The sequence below is a fragment of the Rhynchophorus ferrugineus genome, unplaced genomic scaffold, assembly GCF_030347505.1.
Source record: "Rhynchophorus ferrugineus isolate W39M unplaced genomic scaffold, kcgeb_rfMv2 rfM4, whole genome shotgun sequence".
NCBI classification, from domain to species: Eukaryota; Metazoa; Arthropoda; class Insecta; order Coleoptera; family Curculionidae; genus Rhynchophorus; species Rhynchophorus ferrugineus.
Genome location: NW_027472583.1, coordinates 22,559,771 through 22,581,824, shown reverse-complemented (window position 1 = coordinate 22,581,824; position 22,054 = coordinate 22,559,771). Strand labels below are relative to the sequence as shown.

General features: G+C 32.5%; 2 protein-coding genes across 5 annotated transcripts in view; one reads left to right on the top strand and one right to left on the bottom strand.

Moving 5' to 3' along the window:
• Positions 1–11: 11 nt before the first annotated feature.
• On the top strand, positions 12–2,406 carry LOC143195548 (golgin-45). The gene is made up of 3 exons (XM_076402808.1): positions 12–846; positions 933–1,248; positions 1,307–2,406. Exons 1-3 carry the CDS (start codon positions 107–109, stop codon positions 1,460–1,462), a joined length of 1,212 nt encoding a protein of 403 aa, XP_076258923.1. The 5' UTR covers positions 12–106; the 3' UTR covers positions 1,463–2,406.
• Positions 2,326–22,054, bottom strand: part of Atg16 (Autophagy-related 16) — a 538,761-nt gene continuing 519,032 nt past the window's right edge. For 2 of the 4 annotated variants that reach the window (XM_076402804.1, XM_076402806.1), the window contains 5 exons: positions 17,634–17,754; positions 15,337–15,516; positions 15,187–15,271; positions 14,969–15,115; positions 2,326–3,103 (listed from right to left, as the gene is read on the bottom strand). In XM_076402804.1, coding sequence (XP_076258919.1) covers positions 2,980–3,103; positions 14,969–15,115; positions 15,187–15,271; positions 15,337–15,516; positions 17,634–17,754 — 657 coding nt within the window. In that variant the 3' untranslated portion in view covers positions 2,326–2,979. The remainder of the gene's footprint in view (positions 3,104–14,968; positions 15,116–15,186; positions 15,272–15,336; positions 15,517–17,633; positions 17,755–22,054) is intronic. The other 2 variants (XM_076402805.1, XM_076402807.1) reach the window with 1 other exon arrangement.

Below are 22,054 nucleotides of genomic sequence, written 5' to 3'. Positions count from 1 at the left end.
ATATACAGATTAAATTACATATATTTAGAACATCTGACAGGAAAATATTTTGAATATCAAGAACTGATGTAAGTTCTGCTGTTAGATTTATTAAAATATTAAAAATATGAGTTCAAAATCGGTTCCCTTTGTAAGAACATCAGGAGATGGCATGGAGAATATTGTCCCATACAGCAGCGAAATTAATATAAGTAAAGCATTATTAAGCAGAGTTTCTCCTGATATGTTAAAATCAATGAAACCAGTAAAGCCTAATTCAAAAGTGTTCAATTTAGTGCCAAAATATATTCCTCGAGATAAGAAAAAATCAAATATAATATTGACTAAACCGAAAGAACCCAAATTTGTTCCATATGAACCATACAAAGCTGCTGTTAGACCCATTTGCCCAAAACCAAGAAGACATTCTGATTTAATTAACAAAGTCAATTATTCAAAGAACAATATAGAGATACATGAACTGGTAGAACAAATGTCTGAAATGAGATTAAAGGAAATGAGTAAGTTAAAATTAGCTAATTTCTCTGAAAATGAGGTCATTCCACGTTTACAATGGGAAAAGGAGAAAAAAGCATATGAGAATGATATAAAGAATTTGAAAGAAACTAAAGCTCATTTAGAGAATCAATTGAAGTTTCAGGCCCAAGTAAATAGTGAGTTAAAAACACTTTTAGTAGCAGCTGTGGGTGAAGATTTAGAATCTAGAGTTCAACATTTAACAGAGGATAAGCTTTCACTTGCACGTGCTTTATTAAATTCAGCTAATCACTTAACTTCACATCAAGAACAAACTGAATGGTTAAGTGGACAATGTGAAGTATGGAAAAGTAAATTCTTAGCCTCAAGGTGAGTTAAAAGTGAAATAAAATAGTGAAATTACATTTATACTTGTATATTATTAAAAAATATCTACTTTTATGATGGATATATAGCTTAATGGTTGAAGAATTGGCAAGATGGAAATCAGCATTGACCAATAGAGCAAATTGCTTTCAGGAGGTTTTAAAGCAAATGTTAAATGAACATCAGCACATACAAAAGTTCATGTTAAAGACTTTTAACAATTTAAACAACATTTCTGAAAAACAAAATGAAACTAACATACTTTTGAAAAAAGGTGATGTTCTTGAGCTTAGTGTAGTAAATAATAATTTATCTTCTCAACTGGCTTCATCTTATGGTGCATTGCCAACATCAGAGCCTGTAAAATATAATGCCCTCAGTCCAGTAGGAGAAGTGGCTTTGAAAGTATATTTTTTTCGATATTATAATCATTCAATATTATGTATATATTATATATTTGTAGGTCCTAAAAAGTACTATTTCATTGTCATCACAGGATAATTTGTGTAGTGCCTTGGTTGATGCTGCTCATACAATGACTTTGGCTCCAAATTATGCTCAAAGTGCTTCACTTCATCCTTGTTGTTCTCATTGTAAAGGCGAAATGCAAAATATTTGACATAGGTTAATCTTGTTACAATAGTTAATAGTTCATCATTTACAAATATGCTTATCGTTAATAATGAATGGTAAACATAATTCATTTTTAAATTTACATTGTTACATAAACCTGTAATATTAACATTTTTATATATGTAAACCTTAATTGATGTAGATAACTCTTATTTAACAGTGAGATAGGTGGATCGAGGTTGAAATTTCAAATGAAATGTTAAAAAGAAGGCTTTCAGTAGAGCTTCAAGAATGGCAATAATTGAAGACGATGGCGTATGTCCAGGAACACCGACGTGCTCACCTGAAAAATACAACAAAAAGAAATTTGTTCTTTTTTTATTAAAACTTGGATAAAACCTACTAGAACAGTATTTAAGAGGGTTTTTAAAGACGATTAAAATATAAAAACATAAATTGTTAGTTAATGAATAATTCAGTTCAGCGACTCTACCAGGAAACTAGCTATTTGAGACAAATTGGTCGGTCTGCCACTTTTTCCAACAATAAAACAAGTGAGTTGCAATCCATTGACATATGAAGACATTCCTGTAACCCAAATCCTATTGAAATATATTAATTCAATATAATAGAAACTTTTTTATATATGTTTTGTATTCTAATGTTTAAAATAATACATTAACTCATCTGTATTGTATTTTTCTTTGAGTTAATTCATTTTTGATTGTACATATTTGAAGTTCTATATAAAAAGAGAAAGTTTTGTTTTTTTTTTTCAAAATATCAATCATATTTATCCCATTGTCATAGAGTAACCTTACAAAAATATTTTTTAATATACCTACTGCAATATGTATGTAATAAATAATACAAGGGTAAATAGGTAAATGGCAAATGAAACAACAGTAATATTACATAAAAAACTGTATTTATAGAGTATTATCAAAATTTTGATTCAACAAAAATATATTATGTATGTATATTTAAAAATCTTCGATTCATTTGTTACTATACCCAAACTGATAACTCTAATAATTTTCTAAATAAATGTGAATAGATACGACGTTATTGAACAGGTTTCGGCATACCTAATGAATATCAAAAATTATATCACAAAATATCCGGAAATATATTATCGGCGGATAAATAGAAAAACAAATTAAATATGCGCAGCGATTCTGTACATTGTGTTTAAAACAATTATACATTTTTGAAGTATTTATATATACCGTAAAATAACACGAACATTTGTTAGTTTCAAATAATAAGTTAACCTTGTTATATTTTAATTATTTACATATTTGTATCTTTTCACGTGGTGTTTCACATGAGTTTGATTTAATTAAATAAACAATATTTGGATGAAATGTTTTAAACAGTTTATTATTATCAGTGAAGTTCTGTTGTAGCAGATTATATATAATATTCATAGCAACATCATTGAACGGTAATATACTCAAAAGAAACACCATAACTAAAATTTGTTCTCTTTTACTTAAATTACATCCGTCACTAGAAAAATTATTTACAGCCTCTGTACTGGGGATCGGTTGGGCGTAGATTTTAGATGTCCCCTACCCATATAACAGTTCTTTTAGACTTATCCACGCTGGCCAAGAAGGTTCCGTAGGGGTGCCATGCTGTAGCGGTCACGGCCGATCTGCAGAACAGGTCAAAAGATGGTAATCTGCACAGTAAAAAGCACACAGAGCAAATTGTATGACGACTAAAAAAATTAAGCAGCAACACATATTATAAACAAAACAATTTAAATACGCTAAAGTATGTAAGTAAGTTATAATATAAAATCATGATATGAAACATTCATTGTATATGGTGAAAATGATGTAAGGTTCATGTATATATGGTGAAAATTGTATGAATATATGTAAAAACATGTTGCGTATAACAAATATGATGTATGGATTATAAAGTATTTATATTTATACTACTTAAAAAATTCGTATGTGTAATTTATCTTTATTTATTTTTTAGTATATTTAACATATTGTATTTCATAAAATCAATATTTTAAAATGTCGTATTTTAAAAATATATTTATCTGGATACAATAGTATAACTAATATCATTTGTCTAGTATTTTGTAGTAACATACAGTTCTTGAATACCAGTTAGAAAACATTGTTGCATAAACCGTTTGTATAAAATGTAGAGGGTGGGTGAACTTTTTCTGATAAAATAACATCGTGTGTGCAGAAATAAAAAACAAAGACTGTATCTAAATTGTGACAGGATGATAAAACAAGCAATGTTCAACATCTACATGGCGAATACAACCCGTAGAACCAAGTGGGTTATGTGTAGGCCCGAACAACCTAATTACATGCAGATACAGAGTTTGTAACGCCAAAACATTAGAAAGATAACTGGTAGAGGTTTTGAGGTAGACATATTAAATCAATTTAATTTTTACATATTATAACATTTGTGTAAACAATGATATTTAACAAATATAATTATTGTATATCCGAAGTTTATATTGTTTATACAACAGTATTCTGTAATTAATACATTAGGTCACACTAAGTGAAGCGGGTCACTTGTTATTAAAGATACATTCACCATTATTTTAGTTGAGGACATTTAATAATTTTTTCTATGTTTGATATAAATTTAAAAAATTATACTTCTAATTACCTTTTAAGGATGTTTTAAATGTTTAACTGGACTAAATTTGGTTTGTTTAATAGAGAATTTGTTGAAAGTTGATGTGAAAAACTATAACTGTTTTTTAAGAATTTTTAATTAAGTGGAAAGGGGATTTAGACAAAAACTATGTAATATAAATGAATAACAAAAGTAATATAAAGTGTTATAATACAAATTTTTAAAACAAAATATTATAAAAATGTCGTTCAGTGGTATCTAATATTTTTCAATGATTCCCGTTATTAGTTTATTGGACATAAACTACTCAATATTGAATATTAAATCTTCCGTTTGTCGTAGAGCTTCAAAATTAGTTAATAGTATATGAAGAGCAGAGGTATAAACCTACAAAAATACTTATTATAAATATACACATCCTTGTATAAATTTTATAAGAGAGGACATTGTCTTTATTTTATTCAGTCCAAGTTCAGGAAACTTCTCTACTCTTACTCAGACTGCAAGCACATATATACCGATCGCTCTAAATCTCGGAGTGGGCTTGCCAGTTCATTTCTGATGGGAATTCCGTTTCAAGCTCTTTGAACATGGTTCAATATTGACCACTAAACTCTTTGCGACATTACAATTGACTCTTTCAAAGAATGGCTAATCCTTAGCGATTACCGAAATTCCCTCGAATGTTTCCTGGAAAAGAAATTCAATCATCCCCTGGTCATCGACTCACTGTCGATCATCAGTATCCTCTATCTGAATAATTTCAGTGTGCATTCGCACGTTGGCATACCGGGAATGAGCGCAGGTAGTGTGGCTAAATCAGCAGGCTCTTCTCTCCTTCATATAACAAATGTTGGTATCCATGCTGACCTTATCACATTCATTTTCGTGTTTCACCAAGAACGAGGTATAGCTTCGTTGGGCCCAGGAGCCCAACCATAACAATCTCTTTGAAATCAAAACAGATTGTTTTCTCCTCTCTTCAGGTTGCTTCCCTTCGTCATCATGTCGTAGCTCTGAATCGTTTGAGATTGGGTCACTGTCGTTTGTCGCACGGTCACTTGATGACTTCGGGCCTAGCCTCTTCACTGTGAGTTTTGTCGCCTTGCCCTTACTTCAATCTATCACGTATTGCACGACTGTCCATCATCTTGTCAAGATTAGAGCAATGTACGGGCTGCAAAATTTTAGGAACAGGAGAAAAGATAGAGAGACTTCCCGGATTTCTACGAGAAATCGATTGTCTTCATAGAGTCTAGCCTGTGCTGAAATAATTTTCGCTGACAAAATAACTATTACTACTTCGATGTGGGTGCGAGTGTGTGCTGTCTAGATAGAGTATCTACTTTGTTATTATTGTATTTGATGAATTGTATTTGTGCCCATTCATAAACTGTATATATACTATTTATAATCCGGATTGTGCTATTAATTTTATTTTATTTCTTCATTTATTATTTCATATATATACCTTTTGTGTGTCCCCGTTCCCCATATATCAACGCTGTTTACATACTGTTTTATATTCGCGAAGTGATGACATCCGTCAGAGAGAGAAAAAAACTTAATTTTAAGGTGTCAATCTGTAATTAGTTATTTACTTGTAATTTATAACTTGCACCTTCGCCATTTTTTGTTGAATTTAATACAATCTTTACACAAACATTTTTGTTTCGTTGTTTATATTTGCTACTTGAAAGAATGGGGCATTAACTAAGTAACGCGGCCGACAATCCACTTGAAATACGACAATTAACGTTATCTCGTCGCTCTTAGCGCTACCGCTGAAAGAGTTAATCCAAGAAGTGGGTTATGTACTATTTCAATCAAGACAAGAGAATTGTTCCTCCACGGTTACATTACGAATAAAACGACCGCGGCGTATTAAAACCGGCAACGCAGATAACATCCATTACCGTTGTTCTTCCATCCATTCGTTAATTAACCTCGACCCCTTCCCGAGATTAAATGATGATTTTTCTTCATGACAAAACGCCCGCTAAAAATAAATTTGTCAGCCCAGTCAGCTGGCCTATCTTATTATTCTCCATATAAAGAGACCCGGTTCTGTTTACATCGTATCAAAGTGGAGCCACGCGTAAAGAACGCGCTCTCCCTACGATCCTGTCTCTCTCATCTTGATACAGGTTGTAAAATCCGGCTCCGGCTCGGGATCAGACCCATGATTTTATGAACGTAATGCCGAATCACCGTTATAGCGTGCATTCAAGTGAACGCTGGTTTATCAACCAGACACCCTGATACTTCTCGATTAATTGGTTGGACCGAGGCCGGCGATTTTCAGGTAGTGAGCATGCGAAGTTCTTGTAGTTTACGCCATTGTGTTGCAATGAGCGTATTTATGCTGGGATGTTGATAGTAGAGTTTAGATATGATAAAGTTCTATTGCTTTTTATATGTATGCTTTTTTATATGTTTTTATAATGTACGCTCTTATCTGATCATGTAACTTTAAACAGAAGATCACTTTCGAGTAATACTATCAGGTCAATTGAAAAGTCCCCGACCTACCATAGTAAAACAGATTTTTTTGGCAAAATTAGTTTTTTTTAGTCAACATAATTCCCTTCAAGGGTGATACACTGATTTTAGCAACCCTCCAACTTTTCGATACCATTTTTGTGGTACGATTTATCATTTGCTTCAAAATAGGCCTCAGTTTCGACGATCATTCTTTTGAGATCTGAGAACAGGAAATAGTCGCTGGGTGCCAGATCTGGAGAATACGGTGAATGAGGAAGCAATTCAAAGCCAAATTCATGGATTTATGCCATCGTTTTCACTGACTTGTGACACAATGCATTGTCTTGGTGAAGCATCACTTTCTTTTTCCTTCAAACAGTCCAATAACGCTATGTAATAGTCGCTGTTGATGGTCCTTCTTTTTTCAAGGTAGTCAATGAAAATTATTTCATGCGCATAACAAAATACAGACGCCGTAGCCTTTCCAACCGATTGTTGCGTTTTCCCACGCTTTGGAGCGGGTTCATCATGTGCAGTCTACTCGGACTGTCGATTGAACTTCGGAGTGAAATGGTGGAGCCATGTTTCATCCACTGTCACATATCGACGCAAACACTCGGGTTTATTACGAATCATCAACTCGTTGTTTTTGTCAAAAGTGAGCTCGCGCAGCACTCACTTTGCACAGAGCTTTCTCATACCCAAATATTCGTGAATGATATGATGTACACGTTCAGTTGATATCTTTAGAGTGTCTGCTATTTCATTCAATTTCAATTTACGGTCATTCAAAATCATCTTGTGGATTTTTTAAATGTTTTCGTCGGTAACAACCTCTTTTGGGCGTCCACTGCATTCACCGCCTTCGGTGCACATTTCATCACGTCTAAACTTAGCATACCAATCCTTGATGGTTGATTTTCGTAAGGCAGTGTCAGGAAACTCGGCATCAAGCCAAGTTTTTGCTTCAACTGTATTTTCCCTTCAAAAAGCAATATTTTAGCAACACGAGAAATGATTTTTTATCCACTTTTTCCACAATAACAAAAGTCGCTTCACTCAAAATGCCATAATTCACAAACTAATGATTCGACAGCTGTCAAATTTATACACGCATCTTTTGAGAGTTAGGGCTAACTAAAAGACATATGGATTTTATGCCATCTATGTGTCAGGCCGGGAACTTTTCAATTGACCTGTTAGGTACTTCTCATCATCATCATCACCAATTCATTTTTGCACTTCTTCAGCATTTCGAAACAGTGTGCAAGTACATCCAGGCTAAATCGATCTGAACAAGTAGTAATCAAAGGACGCTATGCCTGGTGATTATACTGGGTACTTCCCAGTTTGATGTGTAACAGTCCTGCACAACTTTTGGAGGGCATGACTGAATGTGGTCATGCAAGAACATTGTTTTTCGTCTGCTATTGGCTAATACTGGTAATTTTTGTAAAAATACTTTAACATTATGTTCAATTTATTCTTATTATTCGGTTTTAGCAACTCGTAATAACATATAGTAAACCTTAAGCTCATTATAAGCACAGCAAGATTTTATAGCTATGAACAGCTTGTTTCCATTTTGTGGGCACCAGGAGGGTTGGAAGCATTATAAAAACAAAAAAATTATAAATTTATTGCTTTTTGTTTTAGACTTTCGTTTGATTTTTTTTAGATGTGGATTTTTTTGAACCGATGTAAACTGACATATTTGAGGACTGAAAATTATAACACGTGTTGCGCTCCTGATTCTTTTGAATAGATGTACCTGCGCCTTCAGCTTCAGATTAATTGGAACCAGGCAGTACAACGCCAAAAAGACACTGAACTAAGTGTATATTTGGTAATAATAATTAAATGTTGTTAATAAGTAAAATATTTGATATTTGTTTAAACATCACAGTTATCAGATTATATAGGTTTTTTGAAAATGTTTTTTTGGATGAATTATTCACATGTTAAATAGTGTTTATATTGTTTTTATTAGGTATATATTTTTAAATTGCCCGAGCCCTCTAGCGGTTTCGAAGCGCATAATTTAGTCACAACTTTATAAGTGGGAGACCGCTTTCAATGTCTTACTATTCTATAGGACAAACCCATGATTTTTTACGCCAGTTTATCATCATTCAATTCAATCAAATGCTGAGCTGTCTAAAATTTCTTTAAGAGTTTTCTATTTTATATCCCTAGAAGTGTCAAAACCATATAATTTAACAACATTTAAGTTGATTGAGAATTGTTTATATTGATACTTCGCATTTTTATCACAAGATATGGGTGATCAAAATACATACAATTACCCAACAAGTACAATATTTTTGTGATTGCTGATTACTCTTGTCATTCCAATTAAAGAAAACTCTCAGAACCCTTTGATTTTCTACAATGGGGTGGTTTTTTTTCGGTATGAATTCATCTCTATGAAAATCTTCATATGACTGATCAAATCTTCAAGACTAGCGAGCTTTTGATGCCTTAAATTTAAGGTTCTTAATTGTGACTTGTCGATTTTTAAGTACCAAATCATTGTTTTGCTTGACCTCGCTCTCATCAGTAGATATTGTCCAAGGTACGTCTTCGTCAAAATTAATACAAAGCAGAAATATTTGTTTTGGATAGATCCCTATCACTAAGATGAGCCGCGGAAAACTTATTTCCAAAATAAAATTTTAATGCTGATTTTTTGACGCTACGATCTTCAAACACATTGAACGTTTTAAATACCTAACCAAAAAAGAATTAAACTGACTTAGATCTGATCTGGCCGCTTCCATTTTAAAGGTTTTGTTATTGCAAATAATTATTTTGATCTAAATTATTATAAGTAAATAAATGACTGAAATATAAGACAGCATTAATATATCTCGTTGGTCCAATATATATTCGACAGGCTCGTTTAAAATTAATATTCATCCAATTAATTTACAAAACTGTAACTGATGCAGCTGAAAAACAGCACGTCGACATCCGAAAGTGGGTTGGTTGGTTTTTCAGCAGGAACTAAGCAACGGATTCAAACCAGCGCCGCGGCAGACATCCTGTTGGCAATCGGCAGCATATAAATCAGTCGACTTACAAGCCAGGAGAATGAAGCGCTAGATAGCCATTGAATAAAACACTCTGTATAAGGAAAATGACAAGGATTGGACGACGTCGAGATAAATCGGAGATGGCCCGCCTTCAGGTCCGTATTTTCCTCGTATTTTCGTTGTAAGAAGGGATTCAGGAATCCTCAGCGATATAAACAGATGGAGTGGAAACCATATTGTCTCTGGGGGAATTTATAATGGCAGGGTTTTGATAAATCTGGTTAAACTTCAGCGGATATTGATGCGGTATGCCTCCTACGGTTTCTTAGAATACCGCATTCCGGTGGTTTCGCACATAATTCACAATATTTGGAATTTCTACGACTTGCAGCGAAACAAACGTTACGTAAATCTTTGAGAGTTTTATATTTGCTTAAGATAGCCATAAGAATAAACATACATAGATGTTCAGTATTTTCAGCGATGTTAACTTTAATAAGCTTCTTTTCTCACATAATATTAACATGGTTAAATACAAATAATTAATGGAATCAGAACTACGTGAAAATGCACACGTATTTTTCACACAATGTATAATTCTAAATAAAAATATGAATAAAGTCTTATTTGTATCATATTACTGTAAATATTAGTTAAATAGGGTGTTCATATATGGCCTAAAAATTAGTTTTAAAGGATTTTTTAAATTAAATTTGAAGCTTTATCGTGAAAAATCGGTAAATGTATTTTATTCAAATTATTGTCCATCGATAGCCGCCACTTTTTCCCATCTTGACCAATTTTTGGTACCTTCATAAGTGAAGTGATGCACATACAGGTCACAACTTATATGTCGGAACAAGTAGTAATCGAAAGGCGCAAAGTCTGGAGAATACGACGGGTAGGGTAGCACTTCCTAGTTTAATGTTTCCAAATATGATTTCAGCGGGTTTTCAACCTGTGGTCGAGTGTTATCATGCTGAAGTAAAAGTTGTTATGTATCTGCTTGTATCTGCGTTTAATCGATTGTGATCACCACTGATGGTCTCATTAGATTTGAGCAGCTCAATAATATAGCACACCAAGTTTGGAGCTATGGATATTCGACCTTGTTAGTGATGCTGATGCATGAGCAGGTAGTCGCAATTGTTTTCCTCGCTTTGTATTATCGTAATGGACCTACTTTTCATCACCAATAACAATTCGATTCAAAAACCCTTTCGAATTTTACCGTTGAAGCAGTATTTCATACATGATCAAACGCCTTTTAATGCCTCTTGACTTCAACTCATGAAGCATAAAATATCCAAGCGTTTGGATCGTTCCTATGCTTTTTGAACGAGTGGAAATGGTTTCTTGTGTTACTGCCAATAATTCTGCATATCCTTCTTACGTTCATACATATCATCATTGCGTAAGGCCTTCAAATCCTCGTTTTATTATTTTTTTTGGCTGTCCAGAACGGTCCTGTTCTTATCACTACCGGTGACTTGAGTACTTTTAAAACTTTTAAAACATCGAAAGCAGTATTCACATGATGAAATCGATGGACTATTGTTGGCATAAGCTTCACTCAGTATTCGATGATATTAGGCCGCCGTTTTCTTCTTTCCTTTCCTTTCTTTTTTCTTTCCGAAGTAAAAACATTAAATTTCCCGCAAATACGATTTATTCAGACATTATTTGCAAATTAAGACATTTTCAACGCACTGAAAACAAATTATAGTTCACACTTCGACAAAATGATACATATTGAAAACCGAATATAATTTTTTTATGATTTTTTCGTCTTTCTGGCAGTGTGACGATACCGTATCAAAAGAAATACGTTGGCAGTGATCCAACATTGATCAGTTTTCGAATTGCTTCAGAGTCTTGAAACCAGTCAAGCCATGCGGAAGAAGTGGTAATCAGAGGATGCTATGTTTGGTGAATACGGTAAATGAGGCAGAACAACCCATTCGAGCCTATTGCTCGTTTTTTTTCCACTCAACTTGTTTTTACGTCGTCAGACACCCATTAACACGCAAAAACATTTTAATTCGGTTTTAGCAACTCCAAATTGCACTACTAAGCTCAACCTTCCATACGCACAGCAAATACCATATGGGATTGTCGTAGTAGATCCACTTTTCATTGTTAGTTACAACATCCACTGAAAACTCTTTATTTTTAGATAAGAAGTAATGAAATCACGGTTTCGAAATGCCATTCCAGCAAATTAGGATGTGTGGTGGCCATTTTCTTAATCTTTTTTATAGAATTCAAACGACTGGAAATAGTTAATTGATCAAATGATTAGCTGTATGCAAGTTTTTTTGATGAGTTTGAGCTGCGATTTCATCCAATTAATCTTGTAATATATCGTTACAAAATCACAATTTAAAATCGTTTAATCTAAAACCGATAATTAGAACAATGTGCTTCTAAAAGTGTTTAATGGACTTGGGCTGCAGATTTTCTTAATTCGAACAACACAGCGTCTGGTAGTTCCCTAAACTCGAGAATCTGCATTGGGAAATTGACTCTGCCCTTTGCAATCTGATTCAAAAGTTATTGTGGTGAACATTAGAAAAAAGTTGGAATGAGAAGATGGTAATAAAATTGCTGCTTGGCAACACACGCGGTTTTAAATTGTATTGTAGCTTATGTGTAATTATTTATTAATAATCCTAAATATTGAATGTTTATTTACTAAACACTAGTTTTTATTTTTTGACTTGATTGATTTTCATCTATATTAATAAATGTTTAAAATGACGTCCTACTGTCTTGTATGAAAATGTTATTAAAATATTTATCGTTAATATATAACATCTACAGGAGTATAATATACACTACTTACATCAAATTCTATATTTACAGATTATATTAAGCGCAGACTCATAAAAAATACACCTTTACTAAGCAAAAAAGCAGCTACAAAAAGAAGAAATGTCGAAGTTGATAAATATATACAGAATTATATTGGGATAATAAGAAAATAATTTCAGTTTTGTATGTTATGAATTGTCAAAGAAAACTTAAATATATTTATGGAATTAATGTAAATTATTTTACATTTTATGTGGTTTCGAGCTAACGATATTTATAATTTTGCGGTAATATAACTATTTTATTATTCAAGAATAATTCTGTTTCAGCAGAATATGTTTAAAAAACAGTAAATTACCTTGCGAATACTTATTTGTTGTGAAAGTTGATATGTTTAGTATTATAGATAATTTATATTGGAAATACAGTTGGATTATATTATTCGAAAAAGGATGGATACATAATTTTAAGATAGTTTTATTTCTATTGAAACTTCAATTTTCGAAAAACTTCATATTTCAATTAACAATAATAATACAAAATTATTAAATTAAATGTAAAGAAATTTATAAAAATCCAATTTTAACAAAACCGAAATAGTTTTCTTGTTAATGCAATATATAGCCTATTCAAAATAACAGTGACTCATGTCATCAAGATGTTTAATGTACTGCCAGTCGCAATCTGTAAATTCGTTTTAGAATAAGACAATATTTTCCTTTTCATTGTATTCTAGTTAAAAGAAGTTCGAACATGTAACCTAACCAGCCAGTAAAAGTCGTGCGTTTGTCAAATCTCCGCAAAATTCTTTAAAATATTAATTATAATAATTATAGATTATAAACCGCCAAACATTATTTTAACGCTTTGCTTGTTTTGATACATTTAATATCGCTGCTTATTATTACTCTCATTGAAAATGACGAACCCAGACAGAACAGGTCTCTAATCAGTTACTTCGAACAGGAACGAGATAATCTCTTACCAGTAAAATCCCTCTTACCAGTAAAATTTGTTAGAGAGGTAAACATTTTTACTACTAAATATTAGATTGATAGGAGTTTTATAGAAAATACTTTTAGCATGTTGCAGCTGCACTGAATATTAGTATAGATACGATCAGAAAATGAAAAATATAATATTGGATGTACCGAGAAGAAACCGTCCTCATACGAAACGAGTGACGAATCAAAATCAGCTTGATATTCGTTCTATCAGAGATCGAATATATGAAATGTATAAAAACAGTGAGTAGTTTTTTCAATATAAACATAATTTAAGACACTCATTTCAGAGGAAACTGATCAGAGGAAACTGAGAACATCCTTTCATATACTGTCGAGCAATATAGGTCTTAAATGGTGTAAAGATAATCCACGAAAAGGTCCGATGGAACCTCCAGACGTTGATTTTAAAAGAATATAATAAAATCAAGGACGACTTATTATTTCAATTTGCGTATTTAGATGAGACATGGATATTTCAGAATGGGGCCAATATACATAATGGTCACTCATGGCAAGATGATAATAAGATGATAATAAGATGATAATGATAATAGTGTTAAGACAACAAACGTTGATGGAAAAAGGTAAACGTTGGAATAAAAATTGATTAGGCTTTATTGATCGTAACATTTATTAATAATTCATCGCAGATATATTGTTCTTCATGCTGGAAAAAGGAGTGGTTAATACCTTCCGTTTGGATGAACTCGAAATTGATAAACAATGGTGAACAAATGTTAGATAGATTGGAAATTAACAGCTTAGTTATTCACTTGAATGTAACCTTCTGAATATGGGATTATGAAACAATGCTGACAATTTCCAAGATAGGGTGATGAGAGAGGAAACAACTAATGGTGAGTATATAATTAATATACGATAACTCTAAGAAATATTATTGTAGAGTGTGAAAGGTTTATGTGCACATATATGTGTGTAATTGTTCAGAATATACATGAGTATTTGGTTAAAATGTGTGAGGAGAGAAAGAATATTAACTATTTTGCATATATGGTAAATGCATTAGGGAGAATGCAGCGATTAAATCTAGTTTCATCAAGAAATATGTATACAGTAGCAGAACAAACTAAGGAGAACTTTACAAGGAAACACTGTACCGAAGGTAAGAACTAAGCGTAAAAGGTAAATATGCTCTCTAATGACAGTAAAATATATCATTTGGATATACAATTGTTAATTAGGTGGATTAGGCTTCCAGGGGATACCACTACTTAAAAAAACTCATAGGTGGTATGGAAAAGAGTTCAACGTAAATATAAAAAAACACAACCCAAACTTACAAACTATTATAACTTGTATTAAACTTGTAAACTATTAATTTTAAGTGCTTCGATAATATATGCATTAGACGTATATATAACAGTATCTTCGTTTAATTATTTCATTTAAATTAGAATTCTGTTCTGTCTGTACGTCAATGCCAATGACGTCATCAATTCGGATGTTTCGGTAAGTTTACTGTTTTATTGAACGGACTATACATAATGAAAATATCATAAGTCAAATAAAAATAATGATATAATATAGCAACAACACGCAAGGCAACATGTATAAACTACTCACCCGTGTTCCTTCAGGACCTTTTCCACTTTGCCCGTTGTAACCCCCCAGATATAAACGGCACCGTCCGCAGATCCCACGGCGACATATTGCCCGTCCGGGCTGAATGTGGCCCTGGCCCAGTCGCAACCTACCTTGAAACCTTCGGAACTGAACGGCCAGAAACAAACACGATCAGTAAACATTAACGGCACATTTGAGAGAAAGTACATCTTTCTTACCTGAAGGAATTAATCACATGGTTCATTCTGAGATCGATCAGTTTTAATGTGTCGTCCCTGACGCAGGCGAGCAAGTGCTTGGCATCTGAAACAGTTTCGTTCGAAATGGATCGGAAAAAGACGAATGGGCGCGGAATATATGGTAGTTACCTCGGGTGAGATCTAACGAGGTCACTTTGCCGTTGAGGACGATGTTATTGGCGCTGGATTCGGAACGGCTGTCCCAGAAACGTATCGTCTTATCAAAGTGGCCGCTGATTATGGTGGATCCTGCGTTATCGACGGTTACCAGGTCGTTACAGCTTGATCCGGCGAATTTTGTGACAACACCTATTTTAATAATGTAAGAAATATTTAGAGTTTGACTGAAAATATTTTTTCTAATTTAACATTTTTAATTCTGAATCAAATGTATTCCAACACTATCCGCAATGGACTTGGAGTCTGTTACGAATAGCGTCGGGACAATAACCGGTCGACTAATAATCATATCTGATAATAATCATCTGACTAATTCATGGGGTATTCATGATGGACTATTATCACTATAGAACATCGTCTTTTTAACCAATTATTTTAATCTTTTAACTTTAACCTTCAAAAGGAGGAGGTTCTATGTTAGATTGTATATTTTTTTAATGTATGTTCACCAATTTATCCGTCAATTATGGGCGTAATATTTTTTTCGAAAGAGTGCACTTCTGAGAAGATCGGTCCCATTCGAACCAAGTCAGGATTTGATGGTGGAATCCGGGGAAACCTTAAAATTCAAAGGCACGTACAATGTTTTCACATATGTTTTTATCTAAAATAATCAGATATTTGTGTATATTGTTATTGTTGAGCTGATGTGACGGAAGACAAAAGTCCTCAACGCCCAAGAGTTAGAGGATTTCTTTAAAATATTATGGGGACGTATACACAACTAATTGTATACTTTGAAGTTATTGAGTTTAGCGGATGATGAAAGCAGAGACCAGACCACTATACCCTTCAGGGGTTTTTGAGGAGTTTTTAGTAAGGACTTCCTTACCAAAGTCGTTGACTGCAAAACCCTTTCAGTTTGCTTTTTAAGCACTAATCGTATCATGTGGGAAGCCGCAAAAATATTGCAGACAATTGCCTCTATAGTGTAGGGATTAGAGTTAGAAGTTAGAACTTTGAAGTCCATGTCGAACCCAAACAATACAAAAATAATAATATAATTTTGTATCACATACACAACATTAAATTACGAACAAAACAAATCTAATTTGTTGCTCGTTCAAAGTTATCAGTCGATAGGAGTTAAAATAATATTGTATATAGAGAAATAGGTTTAGAGAGGTATTAAGCTAAATTATGTGTATATAGTAGAATATAAAATACGTGTACGTTTTTAGTTATTACAACGATTATTATGTACATATTTTATATTAAAAGGTTATTTTGTATTAAAAATTTAAGTTTGATTATTTTTTACTTTTTAGTGACTTCCTTATTTATTTTTTGAAGTCGGTTCAATTATTATTTAATTACTTTGCACATGTGATATACCACAAATAGAAAATGGTTACATGTGCTGATAATATTGTGATTCTTGCTGTTGGAGACAACAGGGAAGAAGCAACTCAAAAATTACAACAGGTCAGTAAAGTGGAAACTAAAAATTAACAATATATATCTGTGTATGTGAAGTTCAACTATAATTAGATACAAATAATAATTAATAATACTATCATTCTATACAACAACAACGCTAAGTATCTTGGAATGAGCCTTGAGGAAAAACTTCGGTGAAAGGAATGTATTGGTTTATTGGAAGACAATCACAATTATCAGTACATAATGAATGACTACTATGCAAGGAAGTATTAAAACTTATATAGAGCTACGAAATTCAATTATGGGGATTTTCCGCGAAAAGAAATGTAAACATAATACAAATTTTTTAGAATAAAATGTTATGGAATATAATAAGTACATCCAGATGCTGATATATGAGGACTAATTAATTACACCGAAAATTTGAAGGTTTCGGTCTGTCACTCAGGAAAGAGGATCCCAAGGAGATGTGAGGAAAAAATCCATTCACATATTAATTCATATCATTAAGTATAGCAACGGGACAACAAATCAAAAGAGTCAAACGGTTTAGACTAGAGACCAAGTAAGTTAGGATCGATAGGTCCATATATACCTAGATTTAAGATATTGTATATAGACAAATTGTTAAGATTAGTGTGACTAATAACAATGTAATAAATTATTTTAAGCAATTCTTCAACAATATGCTCTTTATGTTTTTTATATGATAGTTAACTGATCATCAAATTATTATGAGGGTTATTTAATGTTGGTTATTAAATTTTAGAAGAAGTTTTGAAAGATGGTATTGATATGCCTTTTCAATTTGTTGATCAATAATAATTAAAATACAATAATTATAGTTAACGTGATCTACTTACAAGCTCTGCTTATTAAGTCCCAAATCTTCAATGTGCGATCGTGACTACCAGTCACAATTTTAGATGCTTCACCTAAGAATTTAGCGGCCATGACCTTTCCAGAATGTCCAGTCAATGTATGCTGTAAATAAAAGAGAGACGTTCATTAGTTTTAACTAACTTAAATAGTTTAATAGCATAATATATTATTATTAATAATTTATTATTATATTTATAGCAGTGCGGCTTTGCAGATCGTTAAAAGTTGCTAAAGGCTACATAACATATTAGTGACCCCATGATAATTTGAGAGTGTATGCCTTATAAGAGGGTTGTAACTTTTATGATCTTGGCAGCACTAAATTTTATTAGACGCCATCTGGAATTTTCATTACAAACTTGGTATTATTGAACATTTTCGTGTAAAAAAATTCGTGAAATTTGTGTGTGTTAAGATTGTCCGAAATCTAATTTCCTATCAGAAAATATTGAGAGGTTTTTGAGAAAATGTTACACTACCATAACCAAAAAGTAAGAAGAAATTATATCGTAGTGTTCATTACGTTATGTTTTTTTGAAATAATATTCAAATTATATCATAATAATGAATCTCATATACTGATTATAAAGATAAAAAACCTAATACCTACACACCAGTTCAAGTTTACTAACAAACAATTGACCAACTTCATAGACAGACAGATGTAATTGAAAAAGCCTATGAAGGTAAAAAGGTATGTTCAGCGATATTCTTAGATGTAGCAATAGCCTGCGGTAAGATATGGCATGACGGCCTTGTTCATAAGCTATACAAAATGCTACCGAAAAAACACACTAAACTATTAAAATTTTACATTACAGCCAGAATGTCTTGAGGAAAAAAGGAAACTTACTCTATGCTAAAAGAAGCTTTAGTTTAGGTGTACCACAAGTATAATGGGGCCAATTCTTTCTACTCTACATATATGTGATATATCATAAATGGAAAATATCATGATAGCTACATTTGCTGATGACACTACGATTCTTGTCTTTGAAGACAATAGCGAAGAAGCTACACGAAAAATGAATAATATCATTCATATAGCAACTACGCTAAATATTTGAAAATTAATCTTGATACAAAACTTCTCTTTGTAGAAGCTGAACTGGAGTTAAAATCTGGGAAAATGTATTGGTTAGTTGGAAGTAAATTAAAATTATCAGTACATAATAAATTACTATTACATAAGCAAGTGTTGAAACCTATATGAACGTACGGAATTTAATTATGGAGATGTTCCAATGCAAGTTTCTCAAAACAAAGTCCTGAGAAGTACTGTAGGTGCACTCAGGTACTACACGACTGGTAATTTATATCAAAACTCTGAGATATCGGTTGCCATTTAGGAAATCAAGATTATACTCCTTTCTCATCTCAATATTGAAGTAACACAACTCTTGAATAACACCAGGACACACCAAGACACAGGCTTGAAAGAATCAAACCATTTGATCTTGTGTAGTGTACTGTAGTGAGGTGTATTTAATAGAAAACAGCAGCAGTATACGTATTATTACTATTATTAATAGTGCTAATGGGTTTTATTAGATATATAACTATATTTAAGTTATTGTAAAGAAAAATTATGGGTTAGTAGGCAACGACTAGTAACAAGGTAATAAATAAAAAAATAGTACTGGCTCGTATATCTAATCGGCAAGTAACTACGCATACAGCAACGGCAGCAATTAATACTGCGGGGTATTAATTACTATTACGGGGTACTAATCTCCATGGAACTTTCGTAACGACAATCTGCATAAGGACCTGCAGGTAGAAACTGTCGAAATCGTTATCAAGGATTATGCCTAAAGACATGAACAGAGGCTACATAAGCACATCAATGTTGAGGTTGTCTATCTTCTAGATGATGATGGCTTAGTCAGAATATTAAATTTTAGTTGGAAAGAGTAAAATTATATGACCTAGTTCAGTGAGGTTATCACTAAAACTCGGTGAATATTAATATTCTCAGTGCAAGTTAGGATACAAATAGCTTATTAGTGTTAATTTACTACAGGGCTATAATAAATGTTTAAAAAATATATAGTACTGGTACCTATGTAACTTTAACATAAAAAATTCTAAACACAGAACAAATAAAATTACTTAAATAAATCCCGTAAGCAACAAATATTTTGAAGACAGCGGATAAAGTTATCGCTATTTCAATCTTGTTTAAACTGAAGAAGGTAGCATATAAGATATGTTTAATGTACATATATAAAGTATGTTCAGTAAAACAGTTAATCAATAAAAATTTAAGCATTGTTGTGTGTCACCGTAAAGTTTTATTGAACGTAAAACCGACAATAAATAAAAATAAGTCAATCAACGGTCGTGACGAAGTGTTTATGGCTTGGTTGGTGACCTTTAACCCGAGAGAATCCGCACCAGTCTCAGTAATGAGATAGTCTGGTGACTTTCACCTGCAGCTACGAAATGACCGTCAGTACCCCCTGACACGATGGCTCAGTGACCCCGAGACCGCATCGCGGCCGTCTCCACAGAGCTTGCCGCCCACCCTCGGGCGGTGTGTCAGCGAAAGAGAGGCGGGGGTGGCCTATCGGAGGCGGCCTATCATTATCATCGATATTGTTTCGTGAAAGAGCTGTTTTTACACTTGTCGACATCGATTTTGATGGAGATAATTAAGAGGAACGGCTCGGAATCGCCGGTTGGGTACCATTAGCAGGATAGGCGGTTTATCGCAACAGTTAATGGCGGAACGCGTCAAGGCTTGGCAATTTTTTTTCTGTGGGTGGGTAGATAGAATAGTGCCGTTGCGCGATATTGCGTAAAGGTGCCAATTGAATAAATCATTCTAAATTTAATTTAACTGCTTTATATTGAGAGTACTATTATTTTGTCATAATATAATGGTTTCATAGCGTACTAGTAAAGAATATTTATTTTAAAGCATCGCGCAATGCTTTCTACTGAAAAAGTTCTTTTCAGAAAAATTTTCTTTGAAGATATACAATCTAGGACCTATTTTTTAATTTCTGATAATGTCATGTACATTACAAAACTTAGTGATACAAACAAGTGGTAGTAATAAGAAGCAATGCGTATTTTTAGAAACTAATACGAATGGGATAAAATATTCTTGCGAAAATTTCAGAGATAAACTATACGAAATATTAGATAGGATAGGATAGATAAATGTAATAATTATTGCACTTAATTTACGTGATAACATCTAATCACAACATATTATATAAGGTAATACGTAGTGTCTATGATTTATGAAATGTGTAAGGTGGAAAAACTTTAAATTTACTTGAAAAGGAGCAAAAGTGCCGCTACCATTTTGATTTCACACTAAAGACGTTTAAGAGTTTAGACGAGTTTAACTATTGTGTTGTGTAGATATTCAAATTTTATTATAGATATTGTCACTCAGCGAAAATTGCGTTAATGGCAGCGGGACTTTTGCCCCACGTTGTACCACGTAAAATTCCATATAACTTTTATAATTTTCATTAACCTGCGATTATTTTAACGGAAATGACACTAAATATTTTGAAAAATTACAAAAACATTTGTACCAATTATGTGTCACACAGGAGATTTATTAAGTGTAATAAGTAATGTGATGTAACTGATTTTATAACATCAAGATTCAGTTTAATTGGCGAGCTTGAAGCTATACTGTGGATTAAAGGAGGATTTTAAAGGACAACTCAATCACTAATTACGATTAGTAATAAAAAATACTTCTTTGGATTAAATGAAGAACGGAATGGAATTTCATATTTAAGCATATTTATACAAGGTTTTAACATATTTTGTATATAGTTTTCTCTTTGTTAGCTAGATCGAAATAGATACTACTGTAGCGTTGAAACCAATATTAGGACGTTTTAATCAATTGGATATATTCATTTTGAGTTTGACCACAGGTCTTTATATTATATTAAACGTGCTGCTTCAAAATTTCTTCTAGAGGATTTTTTTTTACTGAAAAACTGAGAACAATATTTCTGATCCCATTACAAATCAATTTATATTTAATAATTCATTATATTCTCTTACTTCATAAAGTCCTTCCTTTTTATAAAATGATAAATATAATAGGCTATAACAGTACATATTTTTTCGCAATATAATTCATCAATATCTTGAAGGTGTTAGGAAATAAAAAATATAAGCTCAAAATCAAACATTCGGATAATAAATTAATTTTGATTCTTTAGTTTTAGTTTTTTTACAGGCAGCAAAGTATTGTTTCCGCAGAAAGATTAAACATAAATTTAAAAAAATATATTTGTTACTTATCTTAAATTAATCATTATAAAATGTGCATTGTTCAGCATGAGACTATAGGTAAAACTTTTTTCTGTGGGTTTATCTATTATGTGGGAATACTGTGCTTCGAACCACGGTCCTTGATATT

What these genes read in the sequence shown, in the direction of transcription:
- LOC143195548 (XM_076402808.1), top strand. Translation starts at nt 107, where the DNA reads ATGAGTTCAAAATCGGTTCCCTTTGTAAGAACATCAGGAGATGGCATG. An exon ending in AGTAAATTCTTAGCCTCAAG is followed by an intron (nt 847 to 932) that starts GTGAGTTAAAAG and finishes ATGGATATATAG; the next exon opens with CTTAATGGTTGAAGAATTGG. An exon ending in TAGGAGAAGTGGCTTTGAAA is followed by an intron (nt 1,249 to 1,306) that starts GTATATTTTTTT and finishes ATATATTTGTAG; the next exon opens with GTCCTAAAAAGTACTATTTC.